The sequence below is a fragment of the Prionailurus bengalensis genome, chromosome D4 (genome assembly GCF_016509475.1).
Source record: "Prionailurus bengalensis isolate Pbe53 chromosome D4, Fcat_Pben_1.1_paternal_pri, whole genome shotgun sequence".
Classification (NCBI taxonomy): Eukaryota; Metazoa; Chordata; class Mammalia; order Carnivora; family Felidae; genus Prionailurus; species Prionailurus bengalensis.
Genome location: NC_057359.1, coordinates 31,615,164 through 31,633,751, shown reverse-complemented (window position 1 = coordinate 31,633,751; position 18,588 = coordinate 31,615,164). Strand labels below are relative to the sequence as shown.

Here is an 18,588-nt window from a genome sequence, read left to right as displayed (position 1 = left end):
TGGATATTCTTTCCTGCTTTGTCAAAGATTAGTTGGCCATACTTTTGTGGGTCTAGTTCTGGGGTTTCTCTTCTATTCCATTGGTCTATGTGTCTGTTTTTGTGCCAATACCATGCTGTCTTGATGATTACACCTTTGTAGTAGGGGCTGAAGTCTGGGATTGTGATGCCTCCTGCTTTGGTCTTCTTCAAAATTTCTTTGGCTATTCGGGGCCTTTTGTGGTTCCATATGAATTTTAGGATTTCTTGTTCTAGCTTTGAGAAGAATGCTGGTGCAATTTAGATTGGGATTGCGTTGAACATGTAGATAGCTTTGGGTAGTATTGACATTTTAACAATATTTATTCTTCCAGTCCATGAGCACGGAATGTTTTTCCATTGCTTTATATCTTCTTCAATTTCCTTCATAACCTTTCTATAGTTTTCAGTATACAAATCTTGTACATCTTTGGTTAGATTTATCCCTAGGTATTTTATGCTTCTTGGTGCAATTGTGAATGGGATCAGTTTCTTTTTTGTCTTTTTGTTGCTTCATTATTAGTGTATAAGAATGCAACTGATTTCTGTACATTGATTTTGTATCCTGCAACTTTGCTGAATTCATGTATCAGTTCTAGCAGACTTTTTGTGGAGTCTATCGAATTTTCCATGTATAATATCATGTCATCTGCAAAAAGTGAAAGCTTAACTTCATCTTTCCCAATTTTGATGCCTTTGATTTCCTCTTGTTGTCTGATTGCTGATGCTAGAACTTCCAACACTGTGTTACACAACAAGGTGAGAGTGGACATCTAGGTCGTGTTCTTGATCTCAGGGGGAAAGCTCTCAGTTTTTCCCCATTGAGGATGATATTAGCTGTGGGCTTTTCATAAATGGCTTTTATGATGTTTAAGTATGTTCCTTCTACCCCAACTTTCTTGAGGGTTTTTATTAAGAAAGGATGCTGAATTTTGTCAAATGCCTTTTCTGCATCAACTGACAGGATCATATGGTTCTTATCTTTTCTTTTATTAATGTGATGTATCACATTGATTGATTTGTGAGTGTTGAACCAGCCCTGCAGCCCAGGAATGAATCTCACTTGATCATGGTGAATAATTCTTTTTATATGCTGTTGAATTCGATTTGCTAGTATCTTACTGAGAATTTTTGCATCCATATTCATCAGGGATATTGGCCTGTAGTTCTCTTTTTTTACTGGGTCTCTGTCTGGTTTAGGAATCAAAGTAATACTGGCTTCATAGAATGAGTCTGGAAGTTTTCCTTCCCTTTCTATTTTTTGGAATAGCTTGAGAAGGATAGGTATTATCTCTGCTTTAAATGTCTGGTAGAATTCCCCTGGGAAGCCATCTGGTCCTGGCCTCTTATTTGTTGGTGAGATTTTTGACAACTGATTGAATTTCTTCGCTGGTTATGGGTCTGTTCAAGCTTTCTATTTCCTCCTGATTGAGTTTTGGAAGTGTGTGGGTGTTTAGGAATTTGTCCATTTCTTCCAGGTTGTCCAGTTTGTTGGCATATAAGTTTTCATAGTATTCCCTCATAATTGTTTGTATCTCTGAGGGCTTGGTTGTAATAATTCCATTTTCATTCATGATTTTATTTGTTTGGGTCATCTCCCTGTTCTTTTTGAGAAGCCTGGCTAGAGATTTATCAATTTTGTGTATTTTTTCAAAAAACCAACTCTTGGTTTCATTGATCTGCTCTACAGTTTTTTTAGATTCTATATTGTTTATTTCTGCTCTGATCTTTATTATTTCTCTTCTTCTGCTGGGTTTGGAGTGTCTTTGCTGTTCTGCTTCTCTTTCCTTTAGGTGTGCTGTTAGATTCTGTATTTGGGATTTTTCTTGTTTCTTGAGATAGGCCTGGATTGCAATGTATTTTCCTCTCAGGACTGCCTTCGCTGCATCCCAAAGCGTTTGGATTGTTGTATTTTCATTTTCGTTTGCTTCCATATATTTTTTTAATTTCTTCTCTAATTGCCTGGTTGACCCATTCATTCTTTAGTAGGGTGTTCTTTAACCTGCATGCTTTTGGAGGTTTTCCAGACTTTTTCCTGTGGTTGATTTCAAGCTTCATCGCATTGTGGTCTGAAAGTATGCATGGTATGATCTCCATTCTTGTATACTTATGAAGGGCTGTTTTGTGACCCAGTAAGTGATCTATCTTGGAGAATGTTCCATGTGCACTCAAGAAGAAAGTATATTCTGTTGCTTTGGGATGCAGAGTTCTAAATATATCTGTCAAGTCCATCTGATCCAAAATATCATTCAGGGCTCTTGTTTCTTTATTGACCGTGTGTCTAGATGATATCCATTGCTGTGAGTAGGGTGTTAAAGTCCCCTGCAATTACCACATTCTTATCAATAAGGTTGCTTATGTTAGTGAGTAATTGTTTTCTATATCTGGGGGCTCCTGTATTCGGTGCATAGACATTTATAATTGTTAGTTTTTCTTGATGGATAAACCTTGTAATTATTATATAATGCCCTTCTTCATCTCTTGTTGCAGCCTTTAATTTAAAGTCTAGTTTGTGATATAAGTAAGGCTACTCCAGCTTTCTTTTGACTTCCAGTAGCATGATAAATAGTTCTCCATACCCTCACTGTCAATCTGAAGGTGTCCTTAGGTCTACAATGAGTCTCTTGTAGACAGGAAATAGATGGGTCTTGTTTTTTTTTATCGATTTTGATACCCTATGTCTTTTGGTTGGCGCATTTAGTCCATTTACGTTCAGTGTTATTATAGAAAGGTATGTGTTTAGAGTCATTATGATGTCTGTAGGTTTCATGCTTGTAGTGATGTCTCTGGTACTTTGTCTCACAGGATCCCCCTTAGGATCTCTTGTAGGGCTGGTTTAGTGGTGACGAATTCCTTCAGTTTTTGTTTGTTTGGGAAGACCTTTATCTCTCCTTCTATTCTAAATGACAGACTTGCTGGATAAAAGATTTTTGGCTTCATATTTTTTCTTTTCATCACATGGAAGATTTCCTGCCATTCCTTTCTGGCCTGCCAGGTTTCAGTAGAGAGATTGGTCACGAGTCTTATAGGTCTCCCTTTATGTGTTAGAGCACGTTTATCCCTAGCTGCTTTCAGAATTTTCTCTTTATCCTTGTATTTTGCCAGTTTCACTATGATATGTCGTGCAGAAGATCGATTCAAGTTACGTCTGAAGGGAGTTCTCTGTGCCTCTTGGATTTCAATGCCTTTTTCCTTCCCCAGATCAGGGAATTTCTCAGCTATGATTTCTTCAAGTACACCTTCAGCACCTTTCCCTCTCTCTTCCTCCTCTGGAATACCAATTATGCGTAGATTATTTCTCTTTAGTGCATCACTTAGTTCTCTAATTTTCCCCTCATACTCCTGGATTTTTTTATCTCTCTTCTTCTCAGCTTCTTCTTTTTCCATAACTCTATCTTCTAGTTCACCTATTCTCTCCTCTGCCTCTTTAATCCGAGCTGTGGTCATCTCCATTTTATTTTGCAGCTCGTTAATAGCATTTTTTACCTCCTCCTGGCTGTTCCTTAGTCCCTTGATCTCTGTAGCAAGAGATTCTCTGCTGTCCTCTATACTGTTTTCAAGCCCAGCGATTAATTTTATGACTATTATTCTAAATTCCCTTTCTGTTATATTTTTTAAATCGTTTTTGATCAGTTCGTTAGCTGTGGTTATTTGCTGGAGGTTTTTTTTGAGGGGAATTCTTCTGTTTCGTCATTTTGGATAGTCCCTGGAGTGGTGCGGGACTGTGGGGCACTTCCCCTGTGCTGTCTTGAATAACTTGGGTTGGTGGGCGGGTCGCAGTCATACCTGATGTCTGCCCCCAGCCCACCGCTGGGGCTACAGTCAGACTGTTGTGTACTTTCTCTTCCCCTCTCCTAGGGGTGAGATTCACTGTGGGGTGGTGTGGCTGTCTTGGCTACTTGCACATTGCCAGGCTTGTGGTGCTGGGGATCTGGTGTATTAGCTGGGGTGGATCGGCAAGGTGCATGGGGGCAGGAGGGGCAGGCTCAGCTAGCTAGCTTATCCTTCGGAGATCCCCTTCAGGAGGGGCCCTGCGGCACCGGGAAGGAGTCAGACCTCCCAGAGGGATGGAACCACAGAATCACAGCGTTTGGTGTTTGCGTGGTGCAAGCCAGTTCCCTGGCAGGAACCGGTTCCCTTTGGGATTTTGGCTGGGGGGTGGGCAAGGGAGATGGCGCTGGTGAGCGCCTTTGTTCCCCACCAAGCTGCACTCTGTCCTCAGGGGCTCAACAACTCTCCCTCCTGTTGTCCTCCAGCCCTCTTGCTCTCCGAGCAGAGCTGTTAACTTATAACCTTCCAGATGTTAAGTCCTGCTTGCTGTCAGAACACACTCTGTCCGGCCCCTCTGTTTCTGCAAGCCAGACTTGGGGGCTCTGCTTTGCTGGCAGGCCGCCCCTCTGACCCGGCTGCATCCCGCCAGTCCCTGTAGCGTGCCCCGCCTCTCCATCCTTCCTACCCTCTTCCGTGGACCTCTCATCTACGCTTGGCTCCAGAGAATCCGTTCTGCTAGTCTTCTGGCAATTTTCTGGGTTATTTAGGCAGGTGTGGATGGAATCTAAGTGACCCGCAGGACTCGGTGAGCTCAGCATCCTCCTATGCCGCTATCTTCCCAGAAGCCTACAGTATCTTATTTAAATCCTTACACCACCTCTGGTTTAACAGAAACTTTTTATCATTAATTATGATACTATTGAGTCTTGAAGTGAAATGTAATTAGAACTGGATTCTATGTATGAAGATACAGGATATCTGCAGTATGTTATTGTAGTATCATGGAATTGTAGACCACAAAGAGACATTACTGATACTTTTCTGAATGTGAGTATAATTTGGTAGGACAAATTTGTCTTAAACCTATAAAGATATCCTTTGCAAGTACTCCATGCCACAGACTCATGTGCAGCAATTTTGTTAGAGTTCTTATTGGCCAAGATGCTGCTTCTTCAAAAATCAGAATAGTAGTTTCTTAGTTGTTAGCCAAATTTCAACAAAGAAGAAATTTAATGGTGCCAGAATACACACTTGAATTCTGTCTCAGAAAATTATACAAATAGTATCATTATAGTGTTTATTAACAAAGTTTTTTTCCATTTTAATATTTCTCATAATTTCCCCAATTAGTATTACTAGTTGCTCTACTAACAATTTAATACTAAGCTTATGGGGCACCTGGGTGGCGCAGTCGGTTAAGCGTCCGACTTCAGCCAGGTCACGATCTCGCGGTCCGTGAGTTCGAGCCCCGCGTCAGGCTCTGGGCTGATGGCTCAGAGCCTGGAGCCTGTTTCCAATTCTGTGTCTCCTTCTCTCTCTGCCCCTCCCCCGTTCATGCTCTGTCTCTCTCTGTCCCAAAAATAAATAAACGTTGAAAAAAAAATACTAAGCTTATTATTAGGGATGATTTACACTGTTTCTACAGCATTCCAAAGCAGAATATTAGATGTCCATATTAAATTCCAGCAAAATTGTAAGGGAAATCATTTCAGCACCTCTCAGCATTCTCACGGGGAATAAGGTGGTGGTGACTGTTCTGCAGAGAGTTTCTCATAGGCAGGTGGAGCATTGGGAACCTGTGAGAATGAGAAAGGGAGAGTATGGGCTTGGCAACAGTGCGTATGTTCTGGGAGAGGGTAGAGTTAATGGTTAGCATCATAACTATGCTATTTCTCTGGACAGAAAGTTTTAAGTGTCCACAGGTTTCCCCAAATCTCAAAAACTTATTTATACCTGCATGACCTTTGTCAGTTTAAGTCCCAAGCCCTAGCTAGTGAGTTCTTGAACACTGTTTTTAAAGCCACTAATATACATTACATTTATACCACATAGATACATCCTTGTGTATCTTGTGTATCTAAAGGCCAGTGCTATCATCAGTATAGCAAAAATGTGCCAGGCCTTTATTTAATGCTCAAAATTTAGAATTCTAGAGTGTTTTCATTGTTTTCATACTACAGGTTGGAAAACTGAGGTTAAGTCACTTGTTCAAGGTCACACAACTTCACAGCAATTTGGCTCCAGAGTCCATTCTCTCCACCATTATGATATACTGCACCTATACCAGTGCACACAATAGAAATAGAGTATACCACATATGAGATTTAAACATTTCTAGTATCCACATTACAAAATAAGAATAAAGAGGTAAAATTAATCTTAATTATTTAATCCCACATATCAAAATATCATTTCAACATGTAATTGATATAAAAATCATTAATGAATTATTTGTATTTTTTTCTTCATACTAAATCTTTGAAATCTGGTATGTGTTACAGCACATTGTAATTTAAACTACTTTGTTACAAATGCTCCATAGCCACATGTGGCTAGTGGCTACCCTTTTGGACTGCACAGCTCTATACAATTAATAACAGATGCTTTTTTTTCTCCCCTAGATATATCTATATTCAGAAAAAGGCAAATATACTAAAAACATAAGACAAAAAAGATATTGTATGCAGAACAAACTTCTTCCTTTGGATCTTATACATATAAGATCATTGACCTAAAAAATCTGAGTAAAAGAGGACATGATTAAAGACAATCTCTGGGCTTCCCCATTTTTATCTTTGTTATTGTGTTTTTTGTTTATTTGTTATGTATTTTGTTTATTTATGTTTTTGTTATGTTTATTATGTTATTACTTATGTTTATACATGTATATATATATGTATATATATATATATAACATAAATTTTACCATTTTATTTAACATTTTTAAGTATACAGTTCAGTAGCATTATGTATATTCATATTGTCCTTGCTTTTTAAATTGGAATAATTTTATTCATTTGAGTTAAAAACAGCCATACAGAAACACCAAGATATAGGATCTCAACCTACCACAGGTTCACAATTATTCTCTTGAAAAGGCAGCTTGCTATCCTGGTGACCAAACCCCTCACGTGGACATCTCCTTGTTAAGGTACTTCGAGTGCCAGTGTGAATGCTTTTGTCCTGAAATGTGCATGCATGAAGGTCAGTGGTTGAGAAAAAAATAATTGAGTTCAATAAAGAAAAGAGAAGGAAGTTGAAATTTTAAGAATGGGTTTTAATCAGGATGCCTGGGTGGCTCAGTTTGTGAGATGAAGCCCCATGTCAGGCTCTGTGCTGACAGCACTGAGCCTGCTTGGGATTCTTTCTCTCCTTCTTCCTCTACTTCTCCCCTCACCCTGCCTCTCAAAATAAATAAATAAACTTATAAAAAAAAAAAAAAGAAGAAGAAGAAGAATGGGTTTTAATCTTGGTTCTGCCACTTATGTGCAGTGTGTTTCTGGCTAGTAGTCATTTTGCCTGTCTGAATTCCAGTATTTGTGCATCTGTAGTATGCACCTACCTCTCAGAGTTGTAGAAATTAAAACTAAAGGTAAAGCACTTAGTACAGTGCCTGATACCCATTAGTTCGTCAATGAATATTCTTGAAGGGAAATAGAAAAAGAATCAATCTAAAAAATGAACCTCAGAGAATGATTTTGAGTGGAGGTGGTCAAAGCTAGTGAGGTATCTCAGTGAGAAAAAAACTTTTGAGAAACTTGGCAGCAGGGACACACTGACTATTTCTGCCTTCCCCATAATGACAGCAAAATATCTTTAAAATGCTACAAACGCATATGTTGTGGTAGAAATACTGTGGTTGTAGCCTGAGCTTCCAAGTTAAGCCGCAACATGATGACTAGTCAAGGAATAAATTATGCACCCTGAGTTATTTTATGGGGAGGGGTGGGTGAAAGCTTAGTTTGGTGCTTTGCATAGGTTTACAAGGTGATATTCTCCATCCCTAGAATATAATAACAACAAATTGTGCAGGACAGAGAAACATACCCAAGTGGCGACTTCAGGAGTGGTCCACCATAGTGAGGTGGAATATTTCATCACTGACATAGTTTAAAGTTACTAGCACATTATGATAATAAAAAGCATAGTTTTAGTTGCTTTTATTTTTGTTAAATTCTCCATAGTGGCGGTTCTCAAATTTTAGCATGCATCAGTATTACCTGAGGGCTTGTTAAGCCCAGATTGGCAGACCCACATCCAGACGTTCTGACACTAGGGTGAGGCCCATAATGTGCATTTACAACAAGTTCCCAGGTGATACTGTCAAAATTGATGATCCAGGGTCACATGGAGAACCAGTGCTATGCAGACAATGTGCCTCTTTATTGCCTGCCCCCAGGCAACCCAGCTCTATTCAGATCCTTAGAAGGAGCAGGCAGGTAATGCTAAGGGGGAGGAAAGGGGCCAGGTGGGGGCCATAGAAAAGGAGGGAGAGTGTCTCATCTAAAGGGACAACCACTATATAGCTGCCAGTTTTTGCTAGATCTCTTGATTTTTTAAAAGAAACTGGAAATTGAGATTTTTATGTAACATGCTACTTTTAAATTTTAGTACCTAATTCAATTTTTTTTTTAATACAGTCCCAAACACCAGTGAGCCAAATCTAGCCAGTAGGGCATTAGCAGTATGCATTCTGTGGTACTGGCTGAGAGGGACTGGAACAAGGAGGCTGTGAGGATGTTAGCAGTTCTTCAGCCTTTTCTGCAGACTGTGGCTAATCATTGGGGTCTACTAGGTTGGAAGAGGGCATTAAGGCAGGTTTCTCAGGGAGAAGTGGAGAACTGTTTGAAATATCAGTGAGATCAGGCCAGACATGGATTGGGCTGATAACTACACAGTCTGCAGACTGTAAAGAAGTAGTTTTCCTAGACTCTAGTCTGAAATTATTATTGATGTTACCCCCTGGAAGGATATATGTGCAAAGGCCCTAATCTTGATGTGAGGATGCAGGAAGTTTCTGCTCCCCTCCCCAACTCGCAGCCCACAGGTAAGGTATTTAATGCCTTTTCTCCCTTTACCTCAATTTTCACTTTTATTCTTTTTCTTCTTTGTAAATCTCTCACCTGCTATAGGATAGGGGCATGATCCACTCCCCTAGTTCACTGCCAATTCTATGCATTTGTACTGAAACTTCAGCATTCGATTTAAAAGGCATCTTCCTGGGGATGCCTGGGTGGCTCAGTCCATTAAGTGTCAGACTCTTGATTGCAGCTCAGGTCATGATTTCACGGTTCATGGGATCGAGACCCGCATTGGGCTCTGCACTGACAGTGTGGGACCTGCTTGGGATTCTCCACCTCCCCCCCACCCCACTGCCTCTCTCCCTGTCTCTCAAAAATAAATCTTTTTAAAAGGCAGCTTCCTGGGTCCCACCACCAGAGAGGGTCCCAGAATCTGCATTTTAGCAAGAGCCCCAGTGCAGGGGCCCCTGATTAAGCAGTGAGAAACACAAGTGAAACATGAGTGTCAACTGAGCTGTAGCAGGGGCCTTGAAATTCTCCAAGAAATTCTCCAAGAATCAAAAAGCATTTTGTCCTAAACTTTCAAGTGAAAGGTAAAGTTGGTAAATACAAAAACAACTTCCATCCCTTTATAAATCATTTTCCTGCTGAAACAAGTTGCTGCAAAAAGCACTCTTTTCTTTCAAAAGATGTTTTTCAGGGCTAAAGGGAGTTGTGAGTCAATGGAGACACTTTAGGAGATCTTAATTCCAACCAACCATGCTACCATTCTATGGTCAATGGAAGTGGGAAAGTAAACATTTCAAAGCTTCAAGCAGTTTGCTAAAGGTGGAGTAACTTAGCTACCTGAAGCTTGCATTTATTGTCATTTATGTCCTTTGGTTTCAAAATGAAAAAAAAAAAAAAAAAGAATCACTGAAGAGAGGCAGGGAGGATTTATTTAGTGCACTATTTTACATAATTTTGCCTAAATTTCTTAGACTACTGATCCCCAATCCAGCTTTTCAGGAAATATGAAAGTCTCAAAACAAGATTTTAATATTAATTTAAGAAGTAGGGGGCACCTGGGTGGCTTAGTCGGTTAAGTGTCCGACTTCACCTCAGGTCATGATCTCATGACTCATGGGTTTGAGCCCCACATCAGGGTCTGTGCTGACAGCTCAGAGCCTGGAGTCTGCTTTGGATTGTGTCTTCCTCTCTCTCTGACCCTCTCCTACTCATGCTCTGTCTCTCTTTCTCTCTCAAAAATAAAAATAAACATTAAAAAAAAATAAATGACAGCATTTTTTAGGTGCCACAGGAACCAGAAAACTTAAACACAGCTCCATCTCACAAAAATTCCAGAAACTCTACAAATCACTGATCTAGTAAGGTTGAACTGAAACCTTACTAAGCAAAATGTTCACAGTGTCTGAGCTTATGATATTAAAGACTCTCTGTTATGGTTTAATTGAGTTTAAGATGGGAGTGTTGAATCAGGAAGGAAAAATATCATTGTATTTTTGTCCAGTGGCATCAAGCCAATTAGGAAATGGTTGTCAACATATTGAATTTGTAGAGCTTTTACTCCTTGAAAGACTTAAATCATTGTGTGTTTTTATATACAAATATAGAATTAAATAAACATATGGAAGAAAATATATATTAAAAACTGATATATATCATATTATATCACATGTGCCTAGGTGTAGAATACAGTAGATGAGGCTCAGAGAAGTTAAAATCTAAGGTCATCAAGCGAGTCAATGACAGACAATGAGACCAAATCCTGATGCCATACAATGGGGTGACTGCTATGGGCCAGGCACTGGAGGTACAAAGATGAGTAAGAAATATTCTCTGTCCCAAGACATAAGTGGAGGAAGGATAAGGGGTGGAGGAGGCAAAAAAAATTAATAACCAATTGCAAAGCACTATTAACTCTGTACTAGAGGCACAAATGGAATTCTGTGGCAGAGAGCAAAGTCCCTCCCTAATCTGTTGTGAACAGCCACAGAGAAGTGTCATATGAACACAAGATCCATCCCTAATCTCCTAAGCCAAGGCTTTCCTATGGTACTTGGTTTGGGATCTTATTCAGACTCATAAACTTCCTTCTTTCCACTAAATGTCAACACACGGGAGGGCTACTACTGCTCAGTGGCCGTGTTGGCCCCCAAACTTGCACTGTATTTCATGATTTGTATTTGGACACTCTGACAAGATGGGGATTAGGGCAAGGGGCACATGGGACTCCCCAAGCTTCCTGGCAAGGAGAATTCAAAGCTATACCTGTTATCTTCCCCTTCCCTTCTTCAGACTGCCAAGCTCCAAACCCCACCCTCACAACCGTCCTCTCCATCACAGAACCTTTTCTTCTAAATGAAGTGTTTGCTGAATGAGGAACGGGACATTCCAACATCTTCTGTAAAGATAATTTTTTCCATTATGTATCAACTCAGAAGTTTTCTGATGTGTAATAATAAAGGGAGAAATGGAGAGAAGTGTGGAGGGACAGAAAAAGAGAGGGTGGAGGAGGAAAGAGAGAAGGGAGAAGGGGGAAGGGAGAGAGAATTGCAACTTTCCTTTCATTCCATTGCTCACTATGGAGAGAGCCTTTGGATGCTTAAGAGCTAAAGTGCTACTTGGCTTTTAAGTGAGACCTGTAGTTCTAATGGTTTAAGATCAATTGATGTTTCCCATTTGTGGAAGACACTACTGCCCCAAGACTGGACTGTGTAATTTGTTAGCTTCCTGTTCATGTGGGTAAAGAAGAAAAAATTCTGTCAAAACTACATTGGTCATCAAATGAGAATGGGCTCTGTTAAAAACCCAGCGGTCCTTTGTGCTGCTGAGGGGTGGATGATTTCCTCATTGTACTTATGGCTGTATAGATCCTAGGCATGCTGAATTGCTTGGTATAACAGAGTTAGAAGAACCTGGAACTCCCAGGTGAGGCAGCAAGGTGAGATGAGCAAGCCACTAAGTTGAAGAACAGAACCAGTGAGAATTCCCAGAAGGATTGATAAGATCTGGAGCATCTCACATGCCACTGTTTGCTGTGCAAGAGTATCAGGACCTCTGTCTTTGCACCACACAAACTATCAGTGCTCAGCTACATACACAGCCAAGTACTCAGGTTTGCTGTGAATCAAATCACTGAGATGGGCCAAGTTTCTGGTTGGGGTTCATGCCTAGGTAGAAGCAAAGAAGACTTGAAAGAAGTATAGAGAAAGACTCATCAGAACCAGAGAGGAGAGTTAGAGGTGATCATGAGAATGTTATCTCATTCCCCAGAAATTCAAAGAAAGAAAGGGAAGGGTATCCTGGATCCAGAGGGATTCCAGCAGTGGAAACTTTACTAACCCTCAAGCTTCTGTATCCACTTCGTCTTCTACAATACCAGCAGCCAATGAGCAGCAAAATTCCCAGGACTACTGTCAGGATTCCAATCCCTGCAGCCCTGGCCCAAGAGATAGACAAATGCATCTGGGTACAGAAACCTTGCTCCAGATTGCGATGAACATGCATCAATCTTCAATCTTCACAGGAGTTTTTCCAGCCCAGAGCAACACCTCCCAGCCCCCAAGTAGTTTCCTACCCCATACCACACTGAACGCTCACCAGGCCTCCAGCATCTGTAACCAGGAACAGGAACTTCTTTAGGAGTCTCTCAGGTGTGTGCCCACAGAAATAGGGCTAACTGGTATGGCCTAAGCACCCAAGTTCCAGGCACAAGAAGTGCAGTAGCAACTGACCCTTACATGAACAAAGTATTTACTGAGACTGAGTTATCTTTTCTTTCCATAAGGACTTATTTAAAACATTTTCCCCAACTATTAGTCCAGAAAAAGGATTGATAATTAACATTGACTTAAGACCTACTCTAAGCCGGATGCCATGATGAACATTGTACACATACTAGATTATTTAATTCTTACAACAATCCTGCAAAGGAGGCATCACCTATCATCCCCATTTCACAGATAAGGAAATAGATTTAGAGGTGAAGTGCCTTGCTGATGATCATACAGAGGGTAGCACAAGATGGAGCCATGATTTAAACTTGAATTTATCTCATTTGTGTTTGTGTCTTTTCTGACCCAAACTCACCCCTTTATTCCTTGTGCATGACTAATAAATTCATGTTCAAAGATTCAGCACCACCCACCCCTCCCAGGATGATGGCAACCAATCTTGTCTTCTCTTATATGCAGCCCTGCAGTGGTAATCAGCAATGTGCTTACCTGTCTCTTCTAGGAGAGGAGGTCCCAAAGGAGTTTTTTGGTTTTGGTTTATGTTTTAATTTGTTTCCTCAGTGCCTAGAAAGTGTCAGGCACATTGGTGTTTCAAAAAAATATTTCTTGAAGATGGATGGATGGATGGCTAAGTGGACAGTTGGATGGATGGCCAAATTAATAAAAAATGAACAAATGAATTATGGGTGATTACAAATTCACATCTGCAAAATGAATAAACCATTGAATGCCTTTTTTAAGATAACTATTTATAAATATGTGGATTTGGGGCATAATGCTAGCCCCAACATCATTATTTTTACTCATTTACAATTGGAACTGAAGACCTGAAATACCATCTTTAAAGATTCATCTTTCCTTTGTCCTAAAAGCTTAATATTCTGTTACTTTCACCTCTTGTGGGTCATTGACACTCTAGTGAGAATGAGGGGATCCACGACTTTCCACAGAGTAGGTTTTGATTGGGGATAGAGAAAAGATAGTGAAGAGGAGAAAGTATTTAAAGCAGCCACTGAGGGGGGCGCCTGGGTGGCGCAGTTGGTTAAGCATCCGACTTCAGCCAGGTCACGATCTCGCGGTCCGTGAGTTCGAGCCCCGCGTCAGGCTCTGGGCTGATGGCTCAGAGCCTGGAGCCTGTTTCAGATCTGTGTCTCCCTCTCTCTGACCCTCCCCCGTTCATGCTCTGTCTCTCTCTGTCCCCAAAATAAATAAACGTTGAAAAAAAATTAAAAAAAAAAAAAAAAGCAGCCACTGAGGACTTAGGGCTGGCACATTCTGACTGAAGGGGTGGAAGTAGGGCTTGTTGGATTTAAAGGTCCCCAAGACTGTAAATATTGCATGGGGATGCCAGAGTCTAGCCCAGCTGTTAGGATATGTGTCTCATGTTTATACTCCATTACACAAGATGCTATCTGGCCTCTGCTTGCTTCAGGAATCCAGTTTAGAATCACCAAAGACTGAACCAGATGGGTCAGTGCTTACTGCTTACTCTGTTCTCACCTAAGTGACCTGGAAAAGATATTTTAGAATTGAGCTGGGACTAGAGCCCAGGGGATGCTGAGACAAGCAACCTTATCTCTCCAGACTGCTTGGCTGCCAAGTCAGAGATGCCAGCCGACTTGACTTTGGAGTCAAGAGACTCTAAAGATGTTCAATAAGAACCTCCCAGCTGACCAGGCATGGGTTATTAAAAGATATAACAAGGAGGCTCAGTGCTGGGGAGAACTGTCTGAGCTGAGCCTAGAGCAAACCTGTAGCTTCACTAAGAATGGAACTTCACTAAGATTGTAGCAGGATGCAATCCGGGCATCTAAGCCAACCTTTTGAGCCCTATGTCCAGTAGCCCATGGGAAGCATTAGTTACCACAGAGGCCCTGGAAACAGTGACTGAGGCTGTGCTTTCCCTGTATAACACTGTCAATTAGGTGGCATCGGCCTGATTTTCTACATCATAGCATGATCAAAGTGGAGAGTGCTGTGACTTGCTAAAGAAAGGCTCTGCAGAGCTGGGTGATTTATAGGAGATTGAGCATCTGAATGTAAATCAAGATATAGCTGAGGCTTCTCCTGGACAGAAGCCCTGTAACATCTACCTGACCACCTCCTTCTCAAGGCTGCTGAGGCATTAAGTCTATTCTGTCCATCTCTAAACAGGATGGATGACAGTGCTGGATAAAAAGTCTGACCTAATTATGCAGGCCAGTCCACCTATTTTGTGGATCATGAAGCTGAGACCTACCAAGATTCATCAACATCACCACCAGCTTAGTGGCTTCTCTGGCATTCATTGAGCAATGATTTGTGCCATGCATTGTGCTAAGCACCCCACATATAGACTTTTATTTCATCCTCACATCCTCACATTTAGTCCTCCAAAGTAGATATGATGTTCATGTCACAGCTGATATCCCTAACATTTTAAGGTGGTAAAACGCCCAAGGCTGCACAACTAGTAAGTGAAAGAACCAGCATTCACAGTGACTGGCCTAAGATATCCAAGCAGTGCCCTTCCTTCTATATCATTCTTTCCTGGCATATCACCCTTTCCTGAAATGAAGCTTTCACAAGAAGCATTCAGTGGGTTCTCATGACTGAAGGCAGCTGATTTAATTCCTAGCATGCTTGTGCTCTAATTACACCCACCAAGTCTGTGGTCATCCCCTTGGACATCTTGACACAGACAGAGCTCTGTTCCACTTCTTTATGCACAGTCACACTGCATTTACACACATCCAGTGACTGATACAGTAGTGGAAAACATCAGGATATGCCAGACACACCAAAAGAATCCACTACCCAGCTGGGCAGGGCTCTCTAGAGTGTCATTCAAATGCCTCCTGCAGCAGAGTCACATGAGATGCTTGTTAAAGTGCCAACTCTGTGCCCCTACCCCCAGACCTATGAAATCAGCCTCTCTAGTGGCAATGACTGGAAAACTGCAGTTTAAAATCTCCATAAATTACTTATGCCCTTTCAACTGAGAGAACCCCTCAACCTCTCTTTCCTGACGTTTCACAGTGATACAGTTTGTTAAATCATTATACAGAAGCTGAAACAATATCCTACCTAATATGTGTACCCCCCAAATACCCCAAAGAGTGTATTTTTGCTCTTCAGACATTTTTTCAGATCTCCCCAGCCCAGTTCCCCACTGACCACGCAGGAATGTTAGAGAATCCCACTAGAGTCTTCTAAGGAAATGCTCCCAGCCTAAATTCTTCCTCAGTCCCTTTAATGGATTCTACATCTTGCTTGCCCCTGCTAGTTCACTCTAATAAAGATTTTTAAATAGTTCTTTTCCAAGGGAGAGCAAGTTTTCAGTAAGTTCTGAACTTAGGAGATAGTCCAAATAAAAACCTGGTACCATTTTTTTCCTGTTGGAGTCTCCACTCAGAGGGTGTAAACTGACCTCCCACCAATCTTGCCCACTCTAGTACATGTAGAGTGTGTCCCAGGAGACTGTCATCCCATTACAGCACTTATGTTTGCTAAAATTATTCTTGAACCTAATTATCCAAAAGACTGTAATATTTTTCCAAAGACAAGGATAGTGTCTTGGACTGATTATGCATTGCTTAGCACTTAGAAATGCTGAATCATATAAATACTTATTTTTAATTAATTCATAATATCAAACAGCTTTCCTTAGGATAAATTATGATGCAGAATTATAACCATCATCTTCACCCTGGAGTCAGTCTGCAGTTGGGAGTCGCACATACTTGCCCTTCATTCTCACTAGCTCTTTGGCAACTCGCCTTTGTTCTGTCTGCAGACCATCTCTAGGAGCCTGAGTGGGTTAGACATAACAAGGTTTGAGGAAAGTGTCATCTTGCATCCAGACGTTTTCCATCCAGGGAACCTGTAGTGAAAACCTAATAGCCAAGGATACAGAAAAATAAATGCCAAGATCCAACTGATTATCATTCCTGTCTCCTTGCCTGTTTGGCCTCAGAGAAGCTTGACTGAGCCCCTTGTAGGATCATGGGGGTTCCTCACCTCATTATCAGGGTTTTTACTCTCTGGAGAAATGAACACTAGAGAGATTTACTGACAGGCAGGTGCTGGTGGAAATCAGCAGGCTGTGTCACCAAATGGCAAACTAGAAACCTCCCTGGGTTCAGTTTTGAACTTACTCTTCAGTTGTGATGTAGGAGTGGTTGTGCCCCTTCTTGGGGTAGCCAAGAATGAAGTAAGCCTCTTCTTTTGGCATCTTATGGGCACAATTCACAGGATACCTGTAGCAGGGGCACACGGGCATCATTTAATGCATCCAGAGCATCTCACTCAGCACTTCATAAAGATCCACAAAGACATTCTCTCTGGGTGGACATTAATAATACCCAAGACCCTCTGGTTTCTCTCTGGGAAAGGATTTGTACTTGCTTTTTTCATTGATATCAAGTGGAGATTGCTCAAGGTTCTAACCACTTCTACCAACTGAAACAAGTTCAAAGAAGAAACTACAAACAAAAGCAAACAACAACAACAAACTTTGAGTTATTATTTTGGGGGGAAATGCTCATCATTTGCCTTCAATGTGACTCTATACCATAAGCTTGTAGAGAAACAAAATTCATTTTTATTTATTCCCTACTTTCCTTGGCACAAAACTGGTTAATAAAAGGAGGTCTCTCCAAAGGTATTAATTTCATTTCAATCTTTGGCCAAATAGATGGTTATGATGACATGAATATGTGGCTGAACACAGCATCCTCTTTCTCCCTCATTCAAGTCTCAGGAATAGGGCTTAAATCTGTTTGTGTATATGTCTTATAATGATATATATTTTAATACACAATTTTAAGCCATAATACAAACAAATAGACAAAAGCTCATGAACTATGGAAGTCATGATTAAAGTGTGCTGGTTGGAAACCAACAGTGGTTTCTCTTCTCTCCTTGCTATTATATGTATTTTTCTTCCCTCTTATTCTTATGAATTTCAAAGGTCTGATAATAGAGTTATATTAATGAGCCTGCTTAAAATAGTAGGAGAGAAGTGGGAGAACAGAGGGGAATTCACCACATGAACACTTTACACTGGGGCATTTTGTGCATAATTTTTCCTTCCCAATTGTAAGAAAGAAATTATAGTTGAACTCATGATCATCTCAGGTAAATAATGTAGGGGTGAGCCCTGTGCTCAAAATTACAGATACAAAACTTGATTCTGCATTAAATTGTTTTTGTAAATCTATGTAAACCTCTGCAAACAGTATAGGGACAACAAATGTACCTCATCTCATCTCACTCAAACCAAGAGAAGCAGTCTTTCAAATGACAAGAGAATACACACACAGAATCAAAATCAGGATGTAGCCTGAATGATTGCTTTACCTGGCTCTCTTCTTTGCTTTTTGGCAGTCTAGAAACAGGACCTAGGAAGAGACTTCATGAGCCCTCAGTAGCTGAAGACTTACATGCACTGAGGAGAAATTTTGCTGACAGCCAAGCATCAGGGAAGCAACGAAGGAGGGCAAAGGAGCCCACCAGAATCCCCCAAAACCTGTTCTCTTGGGCAAAAACAATGGTTGAGAAGGCCATGCTCTTACCTTCCTGGATGGGATTGTTCTGTCTGCTGGCTTGTCCTGTGTGTGAAGATTGCTTCTCTGACTCTTAATCTTTTGAATTTCTTTTCCTGATCTCCAGTCCCATGTTAGTCATGAGTTTGGATTTCTGACAGGGTCGCCTGTGATTGCTTAATTGGCATGAAAGAAACTGACTTCATTCCTCTCCTCAAAAAGTCATTTCTCACTGTGGCCTCTGTTTTCCCCAATCTCAAGATTTCCTTTTAGGGAAGCCACTTATTTTATTTGTTTGTTTGTTTGTTTGTTTGTTTATTATTTAACATGTTTCTTTTTAATGTTTATTTATTTTTGAGAGAGAGAGAGAGAAACAGAGTGCGAGTGGGGGAGGGGCAGAGAGAGAGGGAGACACAGAATCTGAAGCAGGCTCCAGGCTCTGAGCTGTTGGCACAGAGCCCATCACGGGGCTAGAACTCCCGTGAATAAAGAGATCATGACCTGAGCTGAAGTCGGA

General features: G+C 40.9%; 1 protein-coding gene across 3 annotated transcripts; it reads right to left on the bottom strand.

Moving 5' to 3' along the window:
• Positions 1–5,394: 5,394 nt before the first annotated feature.
• On the bottom strand, positions 5,395–18,216 carry MLANA (melan-A). 3 transcript variants are annotated; one of them, XM_043565408.1, is made up of 6 exons: positions 18,102–18,148; positions 17,887–17,927; positions 16,683–16,784; positions 12,155–12,251; positions 6,858–6,971; positions 5,395–5,584 (listed from the first exon to the last, which is right to left on the bottom strand). In XM_043565408.1, exons 3-6 carry the CDS (start codon positions 16,757–16,759, stop codon positions 5,516–5,518), a joined length of 357 nt encoding a protein of 118 aa, XP_043421343.1. In that variant the 5' UTR covers positions 16,760–16,784; positions 17,887–17,927; positions 18,102–18,148; the 3' UTR covers positions 5,395–5,515. The 3 variants fall into 3 exon arrangements, 2 of the variants coding, with proteins under 2 accessions (XP_043421343.1, XP_043421342.1); XM_043565407.1 differs by lacking the exon at positions 17,887–17,927 and having other exon boundaries at positions 18,102–18,216; XR_006294921.1 differs by lacking the exons at positions 6,858–6,971; positions 12,155–12,251; positions 17,887–17,927; positions 18,102–18,148 and having other exon boundaries at positions 16,683–16,787.
• Between the last annotated feature and the right edge of the window lie 372 nt (positions 18,217–18,588).